The 26,480-nt window shown below is 40.3% G+C and overlaps 1 protein-coding gene, 1 long non-coding RNA gene and 1 pseudogene across 3 annotated transcripts; all 3 read right to left on the reverse strand.

Moving 5' to 3' along the window:
- Positions 1 to 3,525: 3,525 nt before the first annotated feature.
- LOC149118128 (uncharacterized) lies at positions 3,526 to 8,529 on the reverse strand. Its single transcript, XM_089289720.1, has 3 exons — positions 7,679 to 8,529; positions 5,369 to 5,692; positions 3,526 to 4,303 (listed from the first exon to the last, which is right to left on the reverse strand). Exons 1-3 carry the CDS (start codon positions 8,379 to 8,381, stop codon positions 4,098 to 4,100), a joined length of 1,233 nt encoding a protein of 410 aa, XP_089145846.1. The 5' UTR covers positions 8,382 to 8,529; the 3' UTR covers positions 3,526 to 4,097.
- A 2,092-nt stretch (positions 8,530 to 10,621) lies between these two features.
- On the reverse strand, positions 10,622 to 26,386 carry LOC110055886 (uncharacterized; annotated as a pseudogene). Its single transcript, XR_002297404.2, has 3 exons — positions 25,197 to 26,386; positions 13,565 to 13,845; positions 10,622 to 12,110 (listed from the first exon to the last, which is right to left on the reverse strand). The product of XR_002297404.2 is annotated as an uncharacterized LOC110055886 (transcript).
- LOC149118129 (uncharacterized) lies at positions 18,546 to 22,361 on the reverse strand. Its single transcript, XR_016207244.1, has 2 exons — positions 20,467 to 22,361; positions 18,546 to 19,423 (listed from the first exon to the last, which is right to left on the reverse strand). It is a non-coding gene; the product is annotated as an uncharacterized LOC149118129 (long non-coding RNA).
- Positions 26,387 to 26,480: the final 94 nt, after the last annotated feature.

Consider the following 26,480-nt stretch of genomic DNA (forward strand, 5'->3'; position numbering starts at 1 on the left):
AAACTCTGACCTTCAAAGCTTCTCTTACGAGTATGCTTTTTTGCCTAGTTCTCAGGCCTCGATGTTTCGCCTCGGTCAATCTTTTCGGGTCACGTGGGCCGACTCGGATACCTCACCGAAATCAATTGACTGTGAAGGCCCGGGAGAAAGCCGTACAGGAACTAGGCAACAGAGGTGTAACAGCTCTCGTAAGCTTTTAATTCTTTTGTTTGTTAACAGCTGTTATTGTTTTGGGGCTAGGTGCATTGTTTCTGTTGTTTGTCCTCTTAAAGAGTGGCAAACCAGTCATGTGAGACCTTACGAGATCTGCTACATTACCCTTTTCAAAGACCTCCCCTTTCTGTATGAAATCAGGTTGTCTAATCCTCAATAATTCCACTGTGGTAATGGCCAATTCACAAGTTTCTGCTCCTTTGGCCACCACATAATTTTCTCTAATTCTTATTAAACGTATTTGCATCTGATTTTGCGTTTTTGTTAATAGACCAGTTTACAGTTGTCTGTTCAGTGACCTGGCCTTTGAATGGCAGCGAGGCTGGAGGTGACCTTGTTTTGATAAAGACCTCACTGTTTTTGTTGTGTAAATCAAGTTGTTCTTGTCTTATGCTAACTAGTTAGTATTTACATGAGAAAAGTAGAGAGGTCTGTATCAAAGTAGACTACGAGTAGTCCCTCTATCGCTTAGTCCGTCGTGCGTGACGCGAAAGAAAACCGGGAGAAAAAGAATGGCCGCGTCAAATCGTGGAGGCGAGGATTTGGCGCGGCCATTTTTTTGTCGCGGTTTTCTTTCGCGTCACGCACGACGGACTAAGCGAAAGAGGGACTACTCGTAGTCTAGTATCAAAGCAAGGTCACCTCCAGCCTCGCTTGCGGTCATAGGCCAGGTAACTAAGCGCAGAGCTGTATGCTGCCGCAGTGAGTGAGCCTGAAGCGAACAAACGAGATTACACTATATCGGAGAAATCCACCACTTTTCGTGCAAAACGCAAGGAGTTGTGGTTATGCGGGAATGGAAGAATTGAGATGCGCTGTTTTCCATGTGCTTTCTTCGATCGATGAAAGCAAGGATGAAAGCTATCGGGAACAAGAGGAGCATCAGTCCATAATATCCAACAAAACACTCTTGTGGAGTCTCAACTAATACTAACACAAGTCATGTGGAAAATTACAGAAATGAAGCAGTTAATAGGTCAAAGGCGCCCGCCGTGATAGAGAACCAAGTCAGTTTTCAAAATTTTATCGTTAGCTTACCTTAAGTATTAAAACACAAGTGAATATATGAAAGATCACATATATGAAGACATGATTGATCATGGGAGTTACACACACAACTTGAGCAGTTGTGAAATTTTGAAAGCCTAAACGGGATTCGAACCAATTTCCCCCGCGATGCCGGTGCAGCGCTCCACCAACCGAGCCACCAAGCCAACTGGGAGCTGGAAAATCTCTCCAACAGATTAATGGATCGCGCACGTGGGTCATGTGGGGAGACGAACATGATACGCAAGGGGCGGTAACGGAATTGAATGAAGTCAATTAAATCAAATTAACAATTAAAACAGCCACGAAGCTACTTAGATATTTAACAAATTATTCCATGAGCGCGCGTTGGATATGAGATGGTAAATAGCCAACGAGGCCTGTAGAAGCCGAGTTGGCTATAACCAATCTCATATCCAACAAGCGCGAATGGAATAATTGTTTTATTAAATTCGGTGCGTTTGTATACTTGGAAATTATAGTTTAATTTTATTGGATTTTGATTTTACAAAGCGACCGGAAGTCGATGTGGCAAAAACAAAAACAAGTTGGAAATCACATGACATGCGCGCCGTTTGTAAAATTAGTTGAATGAAAAATTTGAAAGCGAAGCAAGCGAATTTGCTGAATGAAATTACAATCAAGTAGGATTCAAGGAACGTCTATCAAATGAACCTTGGTCAGAAAGTTTGAATAGTGTTCAAGTTCGAGTCATGGAGAAGAGCCGAATAATTGTGCACTTACACATTGCCATTGTAATAAAGCTGCGGAAAACTTTGATCGCCATGTGACACAGACGTTGTGCCAAAATTATTCTCGACAAGATCTCTTTCAGGATTCCCTTGCTTTGAAAGCCTGGGCATTTCGAGCTGTATGTGTGGAGCTCATTATTGGCCAGATTCAGAGTCAGGGACAGAAACTATCTTAGCGTCAGATTCATTTTCAGAATCTCCGAGGCCACCCTGATGGTTTTTCGTGGCTGGTAAAGAACCGGGCTTACTTCGATTCAGCTCAAAACACTCAACTTCTTGAGGTGTTTTTCGCAAGGACATCGGAATTGTTGGCGCTAGCTGTCGTTGATTCTCTCGTCCCCGTCGGCCAAAAAAGAGACCGGGATAAAACTAGGTCGTCCTCTGTAGCTGTGCGGGATTTTTGCTCTCGGCCGATTCGAGCTTGCTTCAGTCGAACAGTTTCCTCATCTGCTCATTGGAAATTAGTTTCTTATGGACTACGCCGGCAATGATGCCTGTTTTCCTGACGCCTGTTACAAATGTTCTAATAATTTATTTGCCTGGTCAGAGATAGTGAAAAACGGTTTGTTGTGTGGCGACGAGCGACAGTTTTTTGTACAGTAGAAAACCTGTTTGCCGGACAGGTCGGCGCACGCACGCAAACCTGTCACACTCTCCCTCTTCCACTGATAAATTTATTGACTACAGCAGTTGAATAATAAATCTCTTATTAGGTGTTTTGGTGTGTAGTATCGTTTTTATTACATAGACACGTGTGTTTCACTGGAAAATACACCACTCGCAAAATTCATACGAAACCACATCCGGGACTCTAGTGGCGTATTTTCCATATCCTCACTAGTGAAGATATCGATGATTTCACTGATATCAAGTTTGTCTCTTAAATTGTACTTAATTTCGTTGATGTATCATCGAAACATCTTCGGATCTTCCTCGAAAGTCCTCGGCAATCTTCGGTAATCTTCGGAAATTTTCGAAAATGCTCGACAACGTTCGTGTGATCTTCGGACAAGTTTTGGAGAATCTTCGGAAATCTTCGGAACGTGGTCGGAAATCTTCGGAAAATCGTCAAAAACGCCGTTATCAGTATGTCTATATAATAAAAGGAACATTACACGTTGGTCGAAGATGAGAATTTCATGCTCTCGTGGCAAGAACAATATCTCACTTGTTCGCTGCGCTCACTCGTGAGATATTGTTCTTGCCACTCGAACATAAAATTCATATCTTCTCGCCAACGTGTAATATCCTCTGTATATTTTTACTCGTTTGTATTTTGATTCGCCTTACGGGCTCGTCAAAATACGGCACAACTCGTAAAAATATACAGCGATACTACACACCAAAACGTCTAATGAGATATATATCTGTCCGATTTTCCAAAATCATGCCCGCAGATTTGAACCCCTCCATTCCGTTAGCTTGTGATTTTTTTTTTTTGAGGGGGGAGGGGTAGGGGCCTTTCCTAATTGCAGCAGCTTGTAGAGCTTACCTAGCATGAAATGTAGAGAACTTCTTGCTGCTATCTATTCTTTATTATTATTATTATTTAACGCTATCCACTCCCCTGCTTTTTTTTAATTGGTGAGCCCAGGCTACACTCGTCTGAATTTCAGTTCGCGCGGTGACCCTGACAAGGAGCCGACCGATTAGCGTTCTATAACTGCGCACTGTCTAAAGGAAGTCTACCCGAGGACATCCTTAAGTCCAATGAAGCTGCAAGTTTAACGATTAGCTAGCAAGCGTCGTCCATTATAGTACATGAGAGGGCCCTGAGATGTACTAAAACGGGACGTCATTTAGCCCCGTAATATTAAGCCGTTTGCACTGTGGTGGTAAAGGTGTGCTTGCTTTAGACAACAACGAGCTTTAGCCACATCAATTTAGGACTTAGACGTGCAATGGACTAGACATTTCTTGCTGCTGTTGGCGTTATTTGGTCTGAAATTTGATGTAGCTAAAGACTTCCAAACAAGACACAGGCTGTATCTGCCAGAGATCTTTCCAGTTGACATCATGAGTTTACCACAATACCTTTGTTCATATACAAGTTCAGTCGGCAGTCAACTGAAAACTTGACGAAAATTAGAAGAAGTGATACAACAGACCAGTAAGTCCAAAGAAAAACGACAACCAGGCCAGAGAGGTGTTAAATGTTATTCTACCAACTTTAAACCCACAACGCCTGTCCTTAGCGTAAGAAATAAACAGAGCGATGTTACGGCGATCCCTGAACGGATGGGCTTCATTCCAATCATCAGATGTGATGCAATTGATTCTCTCGTAGATTCCTTCAAACGTGAAGAAAGCAATCAATAATTGAAGCAGTTGTCACTTTGTACTTTGTTTTTGTTTGTTTGTTTGTTTGTTTGTTTGTTTGGTTTTTTGCTTACGATTGATAAAAGTAATTAATAAAACTACTGGGCAATATACTTCGGGACACTAGCCAGTCAAATACTTAAAGAATATTCGACCGCAATAGAACAATCTGATTGGTTAATCTTAGTTATTGGCCTTCTGAACTACCTTTTTGGTGGTGTAATAGAGTTATCTCCTGGGACGAGGTGAAGCAAATATGATGATTTGTCTAGATTTTGACCAGATTTATTTAAGCGTCGGTCCATGGAGGCACTGAAAATACTGTTGATGTCAAGTTCACAGAAACTGAGACTGTTTCAAGTAACTGCGCAGGAGAGCCAAACCTGAGAAGAGCCCAAGAGGGTAGTAAGGATGGAAATTCCCCATCACCCACCTTTTACACCTTTCCAATTTATTTTTGTTACCGGTAGTTATCAGCGATGGGAAGAGTAACTTTCTACAGGTATTCTTAGGTAGTCTGATATCAGACATACAATGCCTCATGACAATTTTTATCGTTAGTCACTGTTATATATTTTTTCGTTCATGCTAGATATGAGAATTTCGCGATAACTCAAAGCAATACCACGATTATTTCTTTATTCTCACCGCTGTCTGCTTGCTGCTACGAACTGACGCTTTTTTCAGGTCCAGTCTCGAATGAGTCGAGATCACTAAATAAAACAAATGTGATCACGAACGCATCTGCAGAGACTTAGTCTCATTCATTCGGAAGTATTTATAATTTTGTAATACCAAAGATAGTCTAGATGGCTTTAACTGATGCTGAGAAACCACGAATTTTATAACAGAGATCTGGAAAATCTACTGATAGCCGAGAAATGGTGTGAAATCCCTTCATCCATACCATCATGAGAGCACGAACTCTTTACCACTCTGCATTGTTTTATCATACACCATTGGTTTACCCTTGTATATATTAGTTAATATTTGCGTCTGAAGTATTTTCATTCTGCGGTCTTAGAGTATTTTCTTACCTGTGCAACTGCTTGTAATCCTGGCGGCAAACAAACAGGGAAGAAGAAACAGATAGAGATGGCATAGGAAGAACAAGCCGAGATACACTAGGTTTATGGTTGCAGTGCTATATTTGTTCCTCGAAAGCAATTCTTTGGATATGTAGATGACAGATAAAACAACGCCTACTCCGTAAGTAAACCAGTGCACCACGAACCACACGCTGTAAGCTGACACTGTATTCAAAACAACTGTACACAGCTCTTCGTGAATTCTTATGACGTCATCCAGGGTTCTATTCTGCTCGTCCCGGATACGCCTGAAGGCGTCTTGTGCAATAGTACCTGGAATAAATATCTAATTAGACATCGTTTATCGTTTGGCATCACACCAATGTTCAAGCTTCGTAGGTGTGACCAGTTTTGAGCTGTAAATTATTTTATAAGCTACTCAGAAACTAAACGCATTTTCGTTGATACATTGAATTTGCTACTACCCGCCAGTGAAAGTGCGGATGACCCTAAAAGCATCTTGTACAAGGGTACTTGAAGAATGTATAATATCAAAAGCAAATAAAAAGACAAGTTGTAGCAGTTCACTAGACCAACCTCAAAAGAACAAGCAAACGTTGAAAAGACCAGAAAATCAGTAACACCGAACGAAGTAACTAATAACAGATATTTTGCTACCGTTGCCTTAAATTACAATAGCTGGTGAGTTATTTTCAATCATTAGTCCTTTTTTGAGTTGATATCTTAATTTGACGTTCACGAATTAAAAATAAGCAGAGTGACCCTCCTATAACCACGTGTCAATCAGACGGAGATAAAAATAGCTATTACATCATTCCGATGATTACATGCATGGGTAGGTTCTCTTATTATCATTTCTGGAGAACACACCAGAAGGTACGTTTTAACTTACGACAAGAAACAAAAAGCGTCATGCGATATTCCGCACAGAAGGAAGCGTTGCTCACTCCCTCGCGGAACAAGGAATGTTATTCGCTCTGTAAAACTTGTTTCCCACCTTTGGTGCGGGTAGGAGCCCATGTGTTCGTGTAACTCCACCTCTGGTGCCAGTAACGTCTCTGCCCAGGTTCTCGTTTGTTCACTGAGTCGTTATCATTTTATCTAACGGACCGTTTTGATCGCTTATCTGGTTGCTTACCATTTGTCAGAATAAACCGGTTGGAATGACCTTTGGAATAATGGTAGGGTTTTTTTTTTCCAAAATCAGTAAACCAGACAAACCAACCGAAAGACACGACGCTTACCATTTACAATTCGATTTCCTGGGAGGATACTCCCAGAAAACTTTGGTGGGGGCGGTGTGCGCGGTCCGCTTGCCGAAACCCTCACCCTATTTATGATCAAAATCTGCAATCTTCCCTACCCTATTTATGACCCGACCAAAAATTCGATAACCTATTTATGACCGTTGCGACAGGCACAGTTGCTCTAAACATAATTTATGAAGGCCTTTTGTTGATGGTCTTATTGATAATGATGAAAAAGTAGCTTCTTCTAAAAAACATACTGAATTAAAGACCAGAGTGCAAAACTATACCCTATTTATGACCAAAACAACTGAAAAACCATACCCTTTGGGGCCGCACATGCATATATATAGCCCATATAAGGAAATACCTCTCCCGGTTCGATTTCCCGTTTTTGTTTTTGGCTGATAAAGGTCGCCGCACACAAGCCGACAAAAAATCTTCACTTGTCGGCTAGTGTGCGGTGAATTTAGACAAGTCTGCGACAAGATCGGGGTTTGTCGGGCGATATCTGACAGCGCTAGATCTCAAAACGTCTTGTCGGGCCTTGTCGGCTAGTGTGTGGTGGACCAAGACAATTTGTCGGGGCTCGCGCGCTCCTCAACCAATTAGGAAATGTTACGAGAGTCACGTCAGCGGAATAGGCGCCATCTTGAGTTTGGATGGCTCGGCCCCAAGCCTCAACGCGGTTAGGGGTGACAAAAATTCGACTAGCGTGCGGCAAGCTGATGGCCCGACAAATTTTAACGCGATTTGACCCCAACAAAAATCTGCAGTTCTACGGCAAAAATTCGTCTAATGTGCGGCAGCCTTGAGAGACTGCAAACTCGAAAATGTAGCAAATGGAAACGAAATTTCCGAAAACTTCCACCGTTCCGTTCTGAACGGAAAAAGAGGATTATCTCTGTAGGTAGCCTAACGATTTCCCAACGGATTTCCCGGAAAATTACCGTTCCATTTGACTTTCAACCGAAATTTCCAGCTTTTTGGCTTAATGGTAAGCACCCTTACACTCTACAATTAAAAACCGCTCTGTACGAACACAACTCACCAAGTGTAAAGGAACTGACGGCAAACACGTGACAAGTAGTTATTGCGGTCCACTGCGCCAAAAGTTGCATACCCACTCCTGTGGCAAGAATATCGAAGTACGAATTTCGTGGCTGACTCCATATGATGGCGTAAAACATAGCCACCGATGTTAAATAAAGCACTGTTATAATAACAAATGCAAAATACAAGCACCAGACATTCGGTGTCTCGAGGTCTTCCTGCAGTGATTCGGAGGGTGCTACTAAAGCCGAATCCTTGCGTCGGGCTACAATGAAACAACCTATGAAAAGGACATACGAAACCACAGCTGCGAGGGAAACTATAGTGTACACAGTATTGGCAATCTGACGGTCGTCTTTGTGGTGAGAAGGCTTTTTAGAATCCGTGGAGTTTTGTAAGAAGCTGCAATCAAAACCGTGACATCCTAGCACAACATAGAAATCGTAAACGACTTGATAAACGCAAATAGCGGTGACTAGCACGCGAGGAATGAAGTTCCAAGCCTGATGACTCCATAATCCAAGCAAACAGAAGGTAACTTTGAAGATATTTAACACAAATCCTTTGCGTTTATCGACATCATGTTGCTCTCGGCCAAGCCGGAAGTACACATAAGTTGGTGGTGGCGGAGGAATGAGATGTTGTTCTTCATCATTTGCTAGCGCATTATTACCTTCCATGACCTCATCTTGTCTAGCCATCCCCGCATTTTCATGTTAGGACCAAAGATTTAACGTATTCTTTTAACCTCTTAACGTCCATTTAACGGAAACATACACGTAAATAATTGGAAATCGACTTCCTTTGTATTTATTTGTGACTCAAGTTATTTTCATTTCCATTTTCTATAATCTCGTACGCGTGCGCAGTGGAAGAACAGGAAAATTATTCAGTCACGCAGTCAAATATCAAATAAGATCTATTTACTATAACCAGATCTTCCACGTTACGTCTGCCTAAATCAGTAATAACATCTTATACTAAGCGAGCGCGAGTGCTGCAGTGGAGAATATTGGCCCGAGGTCGTGGCGGACCTACCGATTGCAGTCGAGGAGCCAACATTCCCCAGTAAGGGTCGAGAAAGTAACGTTAGTGAGCAGTTTATCACGTGGAACTCGGCCCATACTTGCTTCAAATTTGCCGGCTTTCAAACCAATAACTACACGGCTTATGACCGTTTCCGTGAGGCAAAATCCCGACCAAGAAAGAACCAAAAGAAACGATTGGATTTACCTCAATTAAGACTGCTTTGCCATATAGCAAAGTACCTCTTCACATGAAAAACCTTCTTAGTAAAATTTCTAGCTTGCGTGGCAGTCGTAAATTTGGGAAGGGGAGAGGATAGAGGGGGGGGGGAGGGGGGGTTGGCTCGATTTTCGCTGCTCTGTCGCGTCCAGTCTTGGACTCGAGACTAAGGTGGAGGGGTTGGGGGTGGGGGCAAAACACGAAAAACTCTCCCACCTCTTGAATACAATCCCCGTCCTCCCCCCTTGTCTCCCCCATTTTATACTCTGTTTCCATTTGATCGCAGGGAGTGCTGAACTCTTTTCAGTAATCTTGGCGATCCGCGCAGCGATCATATAGAAACCAGCTTTTAGGGCATGCACATAGCTAGACTGGATCGGTGTAATCTTTAGAAACCAGGCAAGGGCCCTCTCTCCTTCGCAGAGGCTCAAAGGGGTTTTTCGGGTGGGGAGATTCCGCTGAACGCTATGAGCGGAGGCGTGTTTTTGCGCATGCACTCATCTCGCACAGCCGCCTTCTATTAAACGTTTCGCACCTCTGAGGAGGAGAAACTGTACAGCAATACTCTTAAGATGTCCGCTCAGAATTGTCTTTTTTTTTCTTTTCACAATTGTTTCATTATTTAGAAACGGTTCTGAAAAAACAAGGAAAAACTGTCGGTGACGGTGAGATTGAACTTCCATTTTAGAAGCTGTCCACAGCCTCCTTGATGTCTATAACTGAAGGCAACTGCTCTTTTTACAATATCTGTCTGATTTCTCGTGCGCTGGCTCATTTTTATCATCAATAAGAGTACAGATGGATGATAAAATTTTAATTTATGCAAGCTTTGAAGTTCAACTTACAGCTGTCAAATTGTCAACTTTTTAACCAATGAGATTTTGTGGCCTTTTTTAAGTAGCCAATCAAAAAGCGAGAAAAGCTATTGACAGTTCACGTAATTTTGAATAAAATTCACTTATCTTTGTTTTACGGCAGGGTTACGGCGTGTTTTCCCCTCATTTATTCCCGGCATTTGACCATTTTGGGGTCTTCTTATTGCAAAAAAATATATTGATGTCAGTTTTTTTATGCATCTGTCCTCTTATTGATGATAAATTTCGTCATAACATTGTCAAAGTTTACCGCGGAACCACTCGCCTGCGGCTCGTGGATCCACAGCCATTTTGACAATGTTATGACGCAATTTATCATCAATAAGAGGACAGACGCATAAAAAACTGACGTCAATTTGTTAATTTTCTGTAGTAGAAAAAATAAGATGTGAAGCAGCAAAGCTGGAAGTCCAAAGAAAAAGGAAAGTGTTAACGCGCACTTTCAGTTCTGTACATATCGGAATGTATTTGAAAAAGGAGTAAGTCTGCCGGTAGGAACCATGTGGCCCATCAGGCCGGAGTTTATCGCGGTTTCTGTGGCATGAATCGAAGCGACTAGGACTATTTCTGCAGCTTCCCCTGACTGGGATGCTAGTCTATCGCAGGGTTACCCCCAGCATTAAATTCACTGGTACCCATTTACACACCTGGGTGGAGAGAGGCACTGTGAGAGTAAAGTGTCTTGCCCAAGAACAAAACGCAATGTTCCCAGCCAGGGTTCGATACCAAACCGTTCGATGCGGAGACGAGCGCAGTAACCATGAGGCCACCGCGTCTCCGGACAAAGAAGTAAGATGGAACATAACTCAGGAGAATTCCAGTTTAAATTTAAACAGAGTCTGTCTAACGATGCTCATTAGTGGCCAATCAATGCCAATCTTAGAGATAAGCAGTCCAACAACTCGATATTCTTGTGTTAGATGGTTTGTCTCCAGCGTATCCTCGTCTTATAAAGAAAGGTACCAGGTATTGACCGTTTCAATCATGTCGTTTTCATAATCTAATTGTAACATACAAATTATTTATTATGTTTATCACATATAGATCGAAACAGCGATACACTCAACCTAGAAAGCTGCACGAGCAACTGGAAACAACCAATCGGATTCGACAATGTAGTTACTGACACGATTTTGTTAATACTATATACATTACCTCCATTCTCAATGACGGAAGGCATTACAAAGCTAACGATCTTCATTACTTCAAAGATCTATTACTCGTAAGAGAACTTTTGCATTTTTTTTCCAACAACCAACTTGGGATAGACAGAAAAACCTTCAATTTTAATAAATCGTTTCAAAGTTAATAGAGGGGAATGGTTAGGAAACCTGGCAAACTTCTTTGTTGTATGTTTTTGTTGTCCATTTTGGAGGTTGCCCATGCTCAAAACCGGGCAAAGTACAACAGATGGTTATGTGTGCTCATGCAACTAACCAGTCTTAAGAAAATACGCGCACTGATTGGTTAAAAATCGTGTTTCTATTTAAGAAATAGAAAAAATGTACCGTGTTTCTATCGAGTTTTAGTATAAATCTACTAGCGTTCTATCACCAATGTCGTTCGCTGATTGGCTACGCTACTCACTATCTATTCTGTGATAGATAGTGAGTGGCGTAGCAGTGTGCTCTTGTTAACAAAATGACGGCTGTTTCTTGGCGTTTTCGAAGTGTCTGTGAAGAGGATTTAGATTAAGTTTTGAACGACTGGTAGATTTATACTAAAACAATTAGATTATTCGCTCTCGAGTTCAATGCGTGAAAGTTGACGAAGGCGCAGCGATAGAAATTCGAGCTCATAATCTAATTGCTTAATAGAAATACGATTTTTAACCAATCAGCGCGTGTATTTTCTTAAGGCTGTTTTCTAAGTAACAATTAGATTGTGAGCTCGAGGTTTCTATCACGCATAGAAACCCTTGATGGATTTCCTGCTACTAACAAAATCTCGTTGGGCCTTTTTGGTCCTTAGCATCTTTTAAATTCAAAATGGCGGCTTTTTTAACCAACTGGAAATGATGTTTCGTTTACAGATTTTTCAATTTGCAACCTAAGGTTTCCTGACAACCCTAGCCGTCTTTTTCTCGATCGTGTTAGTTTTTTAATTGCAAAAAGTGAAACAGCAAAGCAGTTAGTCCAAGAAAAAAGGAAACCCAGGTCAGAGCAGTATCAAACGTGATTCTACAAACTTTAAACCCACAGCGCCTGTCCTTAGCGTAGGAAATAAACAGAGCGATGTTGCGGCGATCTGTGAACGGATGGCCTTCATTCCAGTCATCAGATGTGGTGCAGTTGATTCTCTCGTAGATTCCTTTGAAAAAGAAGGGAAAAGGCAATACAGTATTGAAGAAGCCAAATATAGAGCGATGACACAGGTACCGGCTCATCCACAGTCGTTCTTGTAAAGTAATTTGAGACGGCCAGAGATAAGAATAAAGACACGGGTATTAGAATTTTAAGGATCTTCAAAGCGGTTTATGTCAGCCTACTGTTTGCAATAGACCGCTTGTATAAATGCTGCCCAAATTTGAATAGCAATACTTTATCCTTAGCCTCGTAGGTATGTTTCCAGACAAAGGATTTTTCACATGAATGTGAGGCTTAGGATGTAGTAAAGAATTGGTTCATGCTTAGCGTACGTATATTGGAAATTTGGAAAGCACGAGAGAAGCGAAAGAGTTGCTCGAGGCAATAGCCGAGAGTAACTCTAGCTTCTTGAGTGCTCTCCAAACTTTCCAAGTGTATCCGTAACTCGATATACGCACAGCTGAAAGCATCAACCAATTCTTTTTTAACATGGCGACAACAACATGGGGGTTCTCGCGATGCACGGTGAAGGAAAACAAAGGTCATTAGAATCAGTTGAGTAACAGTTGAACGAAAACGCTTAACCTGGTTCCTAAAATTGTCAACGAAAAATTCGCTTCTTCGAATTAATTAAAATGAAAACGTAGACAAACAAAGTCAAAATGCTCAAGCTTAAATAAACATCTTAGCCAGGTAAAGGTCAAAGGCTCGAAGTAGGGTTTGGATTGTGCAGAATAATCTTCACATTGCCGAAACTTAAACAAAAGGAATTTGCTCTAAATTCGACGGAAATTTTGTACCTAAACTAAAACTGCACACTTCATGTTATATACGCACGGCCGTGCGTATATAGAGATTTCGTTCATGATGGCTCAATAGGAATTAGACAGGTTACAAAAAAAGTATTAGTAGATTTAGGATCCTAATGACCTTTGTTTTCCTTCACCATACATTGTGAGAACTTTGTAGTCAATCACAAACGAAACATGTTTTAGCGCCCAAGTTGTTGTCGCCATGTTATAAAAGAATTGGTTCATGCTTTTAGCTGTGCCCATATCGAGTTATGGATGCACGTGGAAAGTTCGTAGAGCACAGATAACTGATCTGCAAATACATTGACAAATCACGATATTTTGCGATAATGATAAATCGAGTCCAATAATTGTTTATCATTCGATCACCATGTTTGTTTTGATATTTACATCACTATCGTCAGCTCAGGGAAGCGACCTGCCATTTTTCGCCAAGAGTGCGGTTACAATTACCCATGAGTAGAATATTATTTGCAGCAAAACACATTTAGACGAAATTGCGCATGAGCAGACCATTTTTTGTAGGCAGTCATTGCAGGTCACGCGGTGGCCTCTCGGACAATGAAAAGGAAGACAAAATGTAACGAATGATAATATAAATTATTACTTTCTCATCGTTAATTGTTGTCTACATAAAAGCTCTTACCAGCACAGCTACTTGTGATCCTGGCCGCACAGAAACAGGGTAATACAAACAGGTATAGAAGACCAACAAAGGCTAAAGCGAGGAAGACCCTTCTGACAAAAGTATGACGGTAACAACGACGGCTGCTCCATAAGTAAACCAGTGTAGCACAAACCAAACGCTGTAAGCTGATACTGTATTGAAAACAACTGTACACAGATGTTCATGAATTCTTATCACGTCATCAAGGGTTCCATTCTGAACATCCCGGATTAGCCTGAAGGCGTCTTGTGCAATAGTACCTGGAATAGATTTTTACAGTAATACAGACATTATTTATCGTTTGGCATCATGCCCATGTTCAAGCTACGTAGGTATGGCCAGGTTTGAGTTGTAAATGCATTTTCTTTGATACTTTGAGCCTGCTACTACCAACCAGTGAACGTACATTCATGCAGGTATATATTCGCAAAAACATGCCCGCATTGAATCAAAGACAGTCCCACCAGCCAGAAGTCATCTGACCACTCCCCTGGCTAGGAGATTGGCCCCTCACGCATGCACGTGGCATGGACCACTCCAGCAGGGTGCCATGTCAACACAAAACCCTCAAACAAGGTTCAACAACTGAGTAAAATACAAAGAAACACAGTCAATATCAAGGTTATTTAACACTGAAAACTCAGTCTAGCTAGGTGGGGGTGTCAGTACAAGACACCCTCCCCTACCCCTACTTTTGACAGCTGGCTGCCAGCAAACCATTAGCAAATAGGCCAGTGACTGGGCCATGTGCCCTGAGCCATGCCGTGACAGAGGGTTGTGCCTAAATCCTACTGCTCAGAAGGACAACCGAGGAGTACTAGGAGCGAGTTTCCGAGTCGAGCAGTTTTCGGAAATTGTCGGCTATTCCAATATGGCGGACTATACCAATCACATAAATATGTGAATTGCCAGTGGTAAAACTATGTTGATCAACAAGACAAGTACGTTTTTATTCACCTGACAAGTTAAGAATAATGTGTAGAGAGTAAAGCAGTGAGTTGTTCGGCAAATGCTGTATATTTCTTTAGATCTCTTCCCGTCTAGTTCGTAAACCGTAAATTTGTAAGCCGGCTAACACATTACACTGTAGACGTCTTTGACTTATAATAGGCACAAGCGTTTTGAAATACGTCGTTCCTTCAGGACGAATATCTTTATTGATTCGGCGGATCCCCGAATTCAAACTTCCTTTGCCTTGTCCCTCTGGCCGGTAGGATCTTGGAAATACTGCCGTCCAGAGGGACAGCTTGTGTATAAGGTAATTGGACTTAAGTCCATGCACAGTTTTATTTGTAGAATAGTTTGATACATTGCTCCTTAGCCTAACACGACACTAGATTATCACTCTACAGTAATATTTCAGTTTTCTGTGATCTTGTCCCTCTGGCCGGTAGGATCTTGAAAATACTACCGGCCAGAGGGACAGCTTGTGAACAAGGTAATTGGACTTAAGTTCATGCTCAGTTTTATTTGTACAATAGTTTGATACATTGCTCTTAAGTTTTATACTAGACTAGAATCACTCTACAGTTGAATCTTTTCAGTTTTTTGTGATCTTGTCCCTCTGGCTGGTAGGATCTTGAAAATACTACCGGCCAGAGGGACAGCTTGTGTATAAGGTAGTTGGACTCAAGTCGATGCACAGTCTTATTTGTAGAATAGTTTGATACATTGCTCTTTAGTCTTACACTACACTAGATTATCACTCTACAGTAACATTTTCAGTTTTCTGTAATCTTGTCCCTTTAGCCAGTAGGATCTTGAAAATACTACTGGCCAGGGGGACAGCTGCTTGTGTAAAAGGTAATTGGACTCGAGTCCATGCTCAGTTTTATTTGTACAATAGCTTGATACATTGCTCTTTAGTCTTACACTACACTAGATTATCACTCTACAGTAGTATTTTCAGTTTTCTGTGATCTTGTCCCTCTGGCCGGTAGGATCTTGAAAATACTACCGGCCAGACGGACAGCTTGTGTATAAGGTAATTGGACTCAAGTCGATGCACAGTTTTATTTGTAGAATAGTTTGATACATTGCTCTTTAGTCTTACACTACACTAGATTATCACTCTACAGTAATATTTTCAGTTTTCTGTAATCTTGTCCCTCTAGCCGGTAGGATCTTGAAAATACTACCGGCCAGAAGGACAGGTTGTGTATAAGGTAATTGGACTCAAGTCCATGCACAGTTTTGTTTGTACAATAGCTTGATACATTGCTCTTTAGTCTTACACTACATTAGATTATCACTCTACAGTAATATCTTCAATTTTCTGTGATCTTGTCCCTCTGGCCGGTAGGATCTTGAAAATACTACCGGCCAGAGGGACAGCTTGTGTATAAGGTAATTGGACTCAAGTCGATACACAGTTTTATTTGTAGAATAGTTTGATACATTGCTCTTTAGTCTTACACTACACTAGATTATCACTCTACAGTAATATTTTCAGTTTTCTGTAATCTTGTCCCTCTAGCCGGTAGGATCTTGAAAATACTACCGGCCAGAAGGACAGGTTGTGTATAAGGTAATTGGACTCAAGTCCATGCACAGTTTTGTTTGTACAATAGCTTGATACATTGCTCTTTAGTCTTACACTACATTAGATTATCACTCTACAGTAATATCTTCAATTTTCTGTGATCTTGTCCCTCTGGCCGGTAGGATCTTGAAAATACTACGGGCCAGAAGGACAGCTTGTGTATAAGGTAATTGGACTCAAGTCGATGCACAGTTTTATTTGTACAATAGTTTGATAATTGCTCTTATTGCTTAAGTCATAAAGCAGGCTAGAATATTGAGGATTCCCATTTATATGAAGGTTATCAGGCACTTGAATTCAGTGCCTTAAGAAAATTTACTTTGCATTCACTCCAAGTGAAACAGAGTGCCAGGCAGTTCTAGGACACATTTCTGACATGTCCAGTGGGCTCAAGTTGTATACATCAATATTTAATATATTATTTTGAGACTTGAATACTCTGTGTAAGGATAAAGGAATCTCTTCAGGAGGATTGTTAAACTTAAAGAGTTGGATACTGTTCCTTAGCATTGTAAGACTATTTGTTTATGGAATAAACACAAATTAAAGTAATGAAAATGTCCTTCTATTATTTTTTTTTGTGAATGGTGTTTACCTTTAAACAAAATAGGTTTAAGGAATCCTTTATTTAACCAAAACATATTGCTTAAAGGACACTGACCTGACATACTCAGAAAGCTACTCTCATTGCAAAATTTCTAGTCTATTTCCGTCATGTTTATTAATCCTGTATCCCGCAAAGGATAAGTCACTTCTAAAATGAGGCTTTCTAAACGACAAGTGTAAATAAGTGTAACCCCAGTTACCCTAAAAATTAATCAGATTGAATAGTTTGCTGAGTTTGCATATTTGGGCACCCATGAGTAAAATTGGGGGGGGGGGGGGGGCCGAGGGGCAGGAGCCCCAGAAGATTAGGGGGCAGGAGGCAGGAGAACAAAGGGTGAGAAGTGGGAGTTCTACGAAGACGGGAATCATTTATTAAGCATTAAAATACTTTCAAAAACAAGAACCCAAATGTTTTTTGACTTACACTTAGCTTATCTTGAGACTTCTGGACTGAAGGAAAAATTAAATCTGTCCTTGGACTGAAAAACTGAGGCCAACTTCTGGTAAAATTGGAAACCCTTTTACAGTGGTTACAACATAGGTCATAAATGTTGTCATTTAAACGGTCAAAAGACGTGAAGAGCTAGAGGAGCAAGGTTGAAAACAAAGGAAAAAAGGAAAAGAAACGCCAAAGGATCGTGCAGCTAAAGGACAAGTATGTGTTTTGAGTGTCCTTATCTACAGGGGACAGGGCGAAAAGGAATAAGGCGGGAGTCAAGAGATGAAAGTACGGGAAGTGGGAGAACTGGGAGTTTCTGACCCCCTTTCGCGCTCCCCCCCCCCCCCCCACCACCCCCCGCCAAAAAAATTGTTCCACAACAACTTAATTGAACCTGATTAAAATTTTTAGTCAGCCCACAAAACAATTATACTGTAAATGGAACAAATAGAGCTACAGTTGCATTAGAACGCTTATAGGGGTCCTTATGATGTAGGTAACAGAGTTAATAATCTCCCACCCCCAGTAACTAATCGCAGACAATGTAAATGGCATGTGATGAAATTGGTGCGAAATAGGCAGAAAATTCAAGTGACAAAGACTCTGGCGGCCATGTTGGATGACAAGAACAATAAACTAGGCTAATTCTTTTGTTAATGGTCATCCAACATGGCAGCGATGGTGTCAGTTAGATATATGCCAGTTAGTTAGATTTATGGTAATATAAATGTGCCAAGCTCTTTGTCTGCACTTAGTCCACACAAGCTCGGGCTCTTTTGACTGAACATTTTCTTACACATTTTAATTCAATCCCTATACATGGGATACACCTAAGCAAAAAAATGATTATGATTGTGGTGTCTTTGTCTGTATGGTAAGTTGTGCAAATACCATATTCTATCAATTACCATGTCTCTTTAAATAATCAGCTTGGCTTGAGTTAATTCAAATCAAAGTGTTCATCTTTACCTGAACTGATCACTTGTGCTAGTGATACATTTTAAATTCATTGGTATTATCTATGTTTAGTTTCTACAGCATCTCAGCAGGGGAGAAACTCCTAATTTCAACCAGGTATTTTGAATCGAAAGCAAGTATCAACACTTCTCATTGCATGACAAAGTAATGGAAAATCAATTTAAACCAAACTACATGGATACCAACTACACATCTCCTATTTATAACACTTTCTTGCAGAAATTCACTATGTTTGTCTTATTTTCCAGGATGACATTCTCTCTTTCCATGAAGTGATGAAAATGCAGATCTTACAGCAAATGCTACCAAACTGAAGGAATGTACATTCAAAAGAACTCAAAAGTTTTCATCAATAGTAAAATATTAATTTTGCTTGAAAAGGATTCGTCTCCATATTTCCTTAACCAGTTGTACATATATATAACAGTTTCCCTCACTAAATAAACACTCTAAATCCATCATTCAACTTAAGATTCCACACTGATACTGTCATGTTCACTGACTTTTTACAGACACCATGAACTTAAGTCCAATTACCTTATACACAAGCTGTCCCTCTGGCCAGTAGTATTTTCAAGATCCCACCGGCCAGGGGGACAAGATCACAGAGAACTGAAAATATTACTGCAGAGTGATTGTAGTGTAGTGTAAGACTAAGCAATCAATCAAACTATTCTACAAATAAAACTGAGCATGGGCTTAAGTCCAGTTACCTTATGCACAACCTGTCCTTCTGGCCGGTAGTATTTTCAAGATCCTACCGGCTAGAGAGACAAGATCACAGAAAACTGAAACTATTACTGTAGAGTGATTCTAGTGTAGTGTAAGACTAAAGAGTAATGTATCAAACTATTCTACAAATAAAACTGTGCATCGACTTGAGTCCAATTACCTTATACACAAGCTGTCCCTCTAGTCGGTAGTATTTTCAAGATCCTACAGGCTAGAGGGACAAGATCACAGAAAACTGAAATGTTTCTATAGAGTGATAATCTAGTGTGGTGTAAGACTAAAGAACAATGTATCAAACTATGGTACAAATAAAATTGTGCATGGACTTAATTCCAATTACCTTACATGTATACACAAGCTGTCCCTCTAGCCGGTAGTATTTTCAAGATCCTACCAGCCAGAGGGACAAGATCACAGAGAACTGAAATATTACCGTAGAGTGATAATCTAGTGTAGTGTAAAGCTAAAGAGCAATGTATCAAACTATTCTACAAGTAAAATTATGTGCATGGACTCAAGTCCAATTACCTTACATGTATACCTACCTGCAGTTTTGAAAAAGGGGTCTGTTAATTGTGCTGTGAAGTTATTTTTGTTGGTAAACTTTTCAAACCAGTTTGACTTGATTAATAGTCTTTTGGATTTTCTTGTTTTCATTTTCAATTTGAGTCTGGTTTTTCTAGATGAAGGTAGGGGCTGTAGATCATAAACATGCCACACTGTCAAAATCAAACTGGTTTGTTATAAAGTTGAAGCCAAAGGTAAATTTTGTAGGCAAAACGGGGTTGCTATAATGTACTGATCTTACCTCTCCAAGCTGACGGGCGGGTCAACCCTAAATGGGCTCAGACAGTGACTTAATCTGAGTGCAAAAGGACATGTTGTTTTACAGAAAATGCATGACCTGGAAACATAGAGCCATTACAATTGCACTTTTCCTTGAAGTTTTGAAAAACGCATACCTAATTGTACTCCACGAGCTGTGCTGAAATCGATGGCGCAGGCATCGATTTCAGCTTAGCGTAGCACATTATTTTCCAGGGGGGGCTCCGTTACCGGAAAGTCTGGAGACATCTACAGGAGTGTGGCTAATTGTGGATACCTCTTTGGGGTCCCTGGCCCTTAATCCAGGGGGGTGGGGTCGGTTTGAACTTGTGTCCATAGTCTCAAGTCAGTCTGACGGCTGGGTATGTACTTAGCTGTCCGACGTGACACAATCCTTAAAGTGCACGGAATTTCCCAAAGCTGAGTGGGTTTATTGCCTTGGCAGAAGGTTCCACTATTGTCGTGAGGGGGGGGGGCTGCTATGTGCGGAGTGGTACCTGACCCCCGGGGGGAGGGGAAGATTTCAAGGCATTTTAGTTTGCTGTCATTAAGTTATGCTTGCAAAGAGCTTTTATCTGATATGATGACAGTTAAGCCTGAATTCATCCACAGGTGGCCCAGAGATTCTAGTGTCATTTCCTTTTTACACAAGATGAAATGTGGAGTGCAGAACTTGGTAAGCACTGCTTACATGACTCTATTAGGCACCAGCTGTTATTGGGCTGTTCGGACCTGGTTTTCAAAACATCAGGTATATACACAAGCTGTCCCTCTGGCCAGTAGTATTTTCAAGATCCTACAGACCAGAGGGACAAGATCACAGAGAACTGAAAATATTTAACTGTAGAGTGATTCTAGTTTAGTATAAAACTAAAGAGCAATGTATCAAACTATTCTACAAATAAAACTGTGCATCGACTTGAGTCCAATTACCTTATACACAAGCTGTCCCTCTGGTCAGTAGTATTTCCAAGATCCTACCGGTCAGAGGGACAAGGCAAGGAAGTTTGAATTCGGGGATCCGCCGAATCAATAAAGATATTCGTCCTGAAGGAACGATGTATTTAAAAACGCTTGTGCTTATTATAAGTCAAAGACGTCTACAGTGTAATGTGTTAGCCGGCTTACAAATTTACGGTTTACGAACTAGACGGGAAGAGATCTAAAGAAATATACAGCATTTGCCGAACAACTCACTGCTTTACTCTCTACACATTATTCTTAACTTGTCAGGTGAATAAAAACGTACTTGTCTTGTTGATCAACATAGTTTTACCACTGGCAATTCGCATATTTATGTGATTGGTATAGTCCGCCATATTGGAATAGCCGACAATTTCCGAAAACTGCTCGACTCGGAAACTCGCTCCTGGTACTCCTTGGTTGTCCTTCTGAGCAGTAGGATTTAGGCACAACCGTGACAGAGTCCCCTCTGGATTTAAAGTTGCTGGCTTAGCCTGGATTCGGGCTGCAATCCAGGCGAAAACCTAGTGGGCATGTTTTTGCGAAATCACTCAGATATATGACTGGATTTAAGAAAACCGTGTCATTACTTTGCACCAGAGGACCTTGATTTCAAGACTCCTAAAGACCTTAAAATCACATCAAGGGATAAGAAAAACAAACAAAAATAAGAGGAAAACAAACGCCTATGCGGGAGAGACGTTCTTTAACACTGTTTTCATAAATCCAGACATATATTATATATATCACAGAATTTATAGGCTTTCTAGCTAGTTCATTTGCACAATCACATGCCAGTAACTAACACACAGCCACATTCTTAGAAATTTTGTCAGGTTTCCCACGCTACCTTCTTATTTGATACTGGTATATGTAATAGAATTTATCATCAATGACAACCCTGGGTCGTTGCCTTCTTAATCTAGTATTGATAGAGATATCTTTTTGGTATACGGTAGTATTTCATTGTGACTAGTTTTATTCATTTTTGAGTTATTTTTTTGTAAAAAAAAAATACCTCTTAGTCGGCGCGTCGGGTATGTTATGGACGGGTCAATGGGTGAGTGAGTGAGTGAGTGAGTGAGTGAGTGAGTGAGTGAGTGAGTGAATGAGAGATGTATGTATGTCACACCAATCAGATTGGATCTACTATAAACAGCCAATCAAATTTCTTGTTGTAAAGGTAAATGGTATGCGAGAAGATTTGATCCCGATAGAGTTCAGAACGGCCATATTTATTCTTCTATAAAAGAGGAGGAAGTATTCATATATTGGGTTTACTTCGACATTTTCTGTTGGTTAGGCCGAGGATTTTAGTTAAATGAACGAGATGAGCCTTGAGGTTTGAAACAGTTCGTGAGTTAGTAGTATGCAAATGCAACGAGATATTTTTATTTTTGGTTACAAAGGTAATTTGATACTTTTGTTTTTCACAAGGAGTAAATTCAATTAGAGGTCACGAATCGTCGCGTCTAGTTCTTAGGACATGTTTTAGAGGGGACGAGACTTTAGATTTGAAACAGTTCTAACGTTTACAATAGTAAGTGCGGGTAACAATTGCTTTGTTCTTGTTGCATGCAAATATAACGAGACATTTTTGTTTTTTAGTTACAAAGTGTAATTTGACACTCTTGTTTTTCACAAGGGAGTAAATTCAATTAGAGCTGACGAATCGTCACCACTCTTTCCCACGAGGTGTTTGCTATCTTTAGTAACAAATGGTAACTTAACACTTTTGTTTTTTATATGGGAGTAAATTCAATTAGAGCTGACAAGTTATCGGCTATTGTTTCCAGGATATTAAACAAAAAAGAAGGTTTCGTTTCTGGACGGTTTTTACGTCTCTGCAGTAGCAGTTTAATAGTTTTATTTGATGACACTCATTTCAGTTCGATATTTTTAAAGGTAAAAAGTATGAAAACTGTTCAAATGTTCTTTGAAGACTGCGTGGCACCAAGTTAAAGTGCATTTAATTAGATCAGACTTTCAACGTGTCAGAGGTTTTTTTTCTCTTTCTTTCTGGTTTCGGTGAAGTTGTGTTGTGTTGTGTTGTGCTGTCTGAAAAGGTAAACTTACGACTTGTATAAAATGCGAAAAAGTCTCTAAATTAACTTGAGTATTTTTGAGCAAAAATTTCTCTTGGGGGTTGGAAGGGTTACGTGATCGGTGAGCGAGGGAGTTATGCATGTGCGCGTGTCACACCAATCACAGTGCGGGTTGTATTAAAGAGCGAATCAAATTGCCTGTTAGAAAATAAGATGGTATCTACATTAATCTGGAAACGTGTCAGATTACTGTAGTTTGTTCAGTCAAACATTTTATGGCTTACTATTTAGCTATCTTACCATGACCGATGTAACATCGCAACCAAAAAAACTTATCAAATTAACCAAATCATTACTGTACCATGAATGTTTCTATCTCCAAAACTTCACAGAAAAAAATAACTCTTGCACGCCTTGCGTGCCTATGTTTTTTTTCTGTTTGTGTTGCTGACCTAGTTAATTATTTATATTTTGTTGTAATACTGAGGCTGTCTTAGTTCAAACCCAATTTTGCAGATTTTGGAAACCTTTACAATCTTACTACACCACACAACAAAATTAGGTGGGAAAGTTGTAAAACTATTTTTGATAACAATACGTTTTCAATGTAACTGAATTTTAAAGTATACCATACACGGACCCAGATGATCCACAGTTAGTTTTTGCGCTATACGATGAGTGGGATCTGGGTACGATATAACGAGATCTGCCTCCCGCCTTTCTCCATTCTTGTCCCTCTAGCCCTGTAGGGCCTTGAGGACGTATGGAAACACCAAATCCAGAAACGGAAACAAAAACAAAAACGGAACCGGAATATAACTGAAAAGATTGAAAAATTCTATGTGCTTTTAATTTGTAGCTCAGTGTTTCATGCATTTCCATTAGAAAGAAAGCCAGCAGCAAATGGTGGCAGACTACTGATGTCAGTTATTCGATCCCAAGTTGCATCATTCACATGTAATGGAAATTCTCAAAGAAAAAGTTCGCCCCGGACAAAAAAGCAACCGTGACATCAGGAAAATGAATAAAACATATGGAAATGAAAAGTCTTACAAGAGCAGTTGTCAGTAACACCCTCAAAATATCTCCAATTTGTGGTTCCAGTTCCATTTTCGGTTCCAGTTCCGGTTTCGTTTCCGAATTCCGGATTCCAGATTCCCTTTTTTCTATACGCCTTTCTCCCTATAGATATCGGAGAACAATGACCAGTAATTATTTGCTCGAAGCTTTATTCAAGAGCGAAGGCTAGGGAAAGAATGAAATGGCCTGACTTCGTGATGCATATCAAATTCATTGCGACGTTTGCCATACACAGTATCGCGTGACCCCGACGTCTGGTAATTTTAAAATTGTTCCAAAAACACGCTACTTTGAGTGGAATATTGCTTCTCTTTCCCAAAGTAGTATTTCTTTCTCAAATGTACCACCAGAAATAAGTTGAAAAATATGTAACCTACTATCGATAATAAACTGAAGGATTTTGTCGCGATTTAAACATGGCATTTTTAACACTTTCTTACGTGGGTTTGACGGTAAATTTATAAAAGCGTCACCGGCCGGGAAACCACTGCACCGAGGAAAACTGGGCTTGTTCGATAGCGCATACTTGGAATAATAAATGTACCGCCAAATTTAAACACAGGAATAAATTTGCTGCATTTTGATATGTAGTTCGTGGAGGTTGGCATCAATTACGGCATAGCAAAATAACTTCGAAAATCTCCTATCTTGTTTTCTTTGTTGTATTTGCGTGTTGCATGGCGGTGACCGCCGTAGGTGATCATTCTGGAGGTCAAAATGACGATTCAAACGCGAAATTCAGCCGGCAGAATATTCCTTCGTATACTTACGAGATCAACAAGTAAGTAAACTTATAAATATTTATTATATTTTTTTTTCGAACATTCAATCGTTAAAATTTCCTCTCTCAATGTAACTTCCCGTTGCCTGACCAAGTTCAGTGTCAAACACATCCTGTTCTACTGGCAACTCTATTCTGAACTCCTACCGTCCGGGTACTTCTTTCCTGTCAGACCACAGTTTTCGCTTAATCGCGCTATATGAATTGCCGTCAAACATTTACTTTCTGCTTTCTAACGTTTCTTCGTCTGGAACATAAGTTTTTTCGAGGCGGACAAATGGTAACTGATCACTGTCGATTTGAAATCACGCCACTCATCAAATTCATTTCCATGGCCGACATGAATCTTCATGCATTTTTTGTCCTTGTCCACCACGGTCACTTCAACATCGTAGAGGTTATTGTCCTTTTTTGGCTTTTTTTTTTTTTTATAGCACAAGGCTTTGGTTGCTCAACTTTGTCAATAAAACTCTTCGGTGGTTGCGATTCTACTTTTGGACGAGCCGCCATCTTGAATTTTGGTCACAACGAGCAAGCGTAATAGTACCACCTTCATGCCTTCATGTAAGAGTCACCAATTTTGTGGGTAATGATTTTGATATGTAAATAAAGTAACTTACCGAGTGTAAAGGAACTGACAGCGAAGACGAGACAAGTGGTGACTGATGTCCAATGAGCCAAATACTGTACTGTAAAAGCCGCTTCATCAGGGACATCGGTGGGTTGTATTTTGAGAGAAAGGACCCACGTGCTTAAAAAAGAAATAATAATGAAAACAAAAGCGAGAAATAACAAGAAGATGTCCGTTCTTTGAATATCCAGCATCATCGTTTCAGATGGAGATACCAAGGCCGAGTCTTTACGCCCCGCTGCGATAAAACAATCAGTGAAAACAATATAAGAGAGAAGACCGGCAAGAGGAACTAATAATGTAAAACATATTATTTCAGCACTAGTATCAGGCGTAGTAATATCTTGACGAGAAATTCTGTTGAAATTGAAGATCCAAAAAACGGTGGGAAAAATACAAATTGCGCTGAATAGAACTCGAGGAATGTAGTTCCATGTTTGATGTCCCCACAATCCAAGCGAGCAGAAGGTAACTTTAAAAACAGACAGGACGAATGCAGTGAATCTATTAGCCTGCTGTGGTTCTCTGCCAGGCCGGAAGTGTAAGTAAGTTGCTGATGACTCGGGCCGAAGAAGTGGTTCTGTTTCATTCTGAGTTTCACTCAGTTCATCAAGCCTTTGGTCTTCCATTTTGTATAAAATGGTGTCGATGTTCATATCCTTTCAGCGTTTAAGTCATTCGGTGGAAGTATAAATCGTGATTCTTAATATTCCCGGAACCTGCGTCTGGTTTCGTTTTCAAACAGCATATAATCACGTGATAGATCACGCATGCATTCTGACGGCTTTCCGGAAAGGAAATTGTAACGTAAAGAGAGTCGTGACGTTACCCCTTTTTAGTGAACATTATCGCAAACTATCTTGTGTAACCGGTTACAGGGTAAATTTAAAAATTCCCTGTTTGACGAAACTATTATTAAACATGCAACACTGGAAGTTCCAGAGTGTGAGGCGTTTAGCCTATTTATGACTAGAGCAATTTTCAATTGAGAACCAAAACAGTCACTTAGCAATTTAGACTACTCGGTCAATCTGAAAGCGCAGTAAAACCAAAACCAAAACCAAAGTAATTGCTTGATAACTTTCGATACTCAATGTTGAAAACCGCTTAATAGTCAGGTCACGCTAGGTGATAATTGGACCGTGAAATAATAATAATAATAATAAAATAGATAAATAAACTGATAACTTTATAGGGTAAACACAACTACTGGTTTCTCAGTACTTTACATCGTGGCCCTTTTAGATAAACAAAACAAATATATTGTAAGTAA

The sequence above is a fragment of the Orbicella faveolata genome, unplaced genomic scaffold (genome assembly GCF_042242905.1).
Source record: "Orbicella faveolata isolate gen_17 unplaced genomic scaffold, um_ofav_v1 contig_1, whole genome shotgun sequence".
NCBI lineage: Eukaryota > Metazoa > Cnidaria > Anthozoa > Scleractinia > Merulinidae > Orbicella > Orbicella faveolata.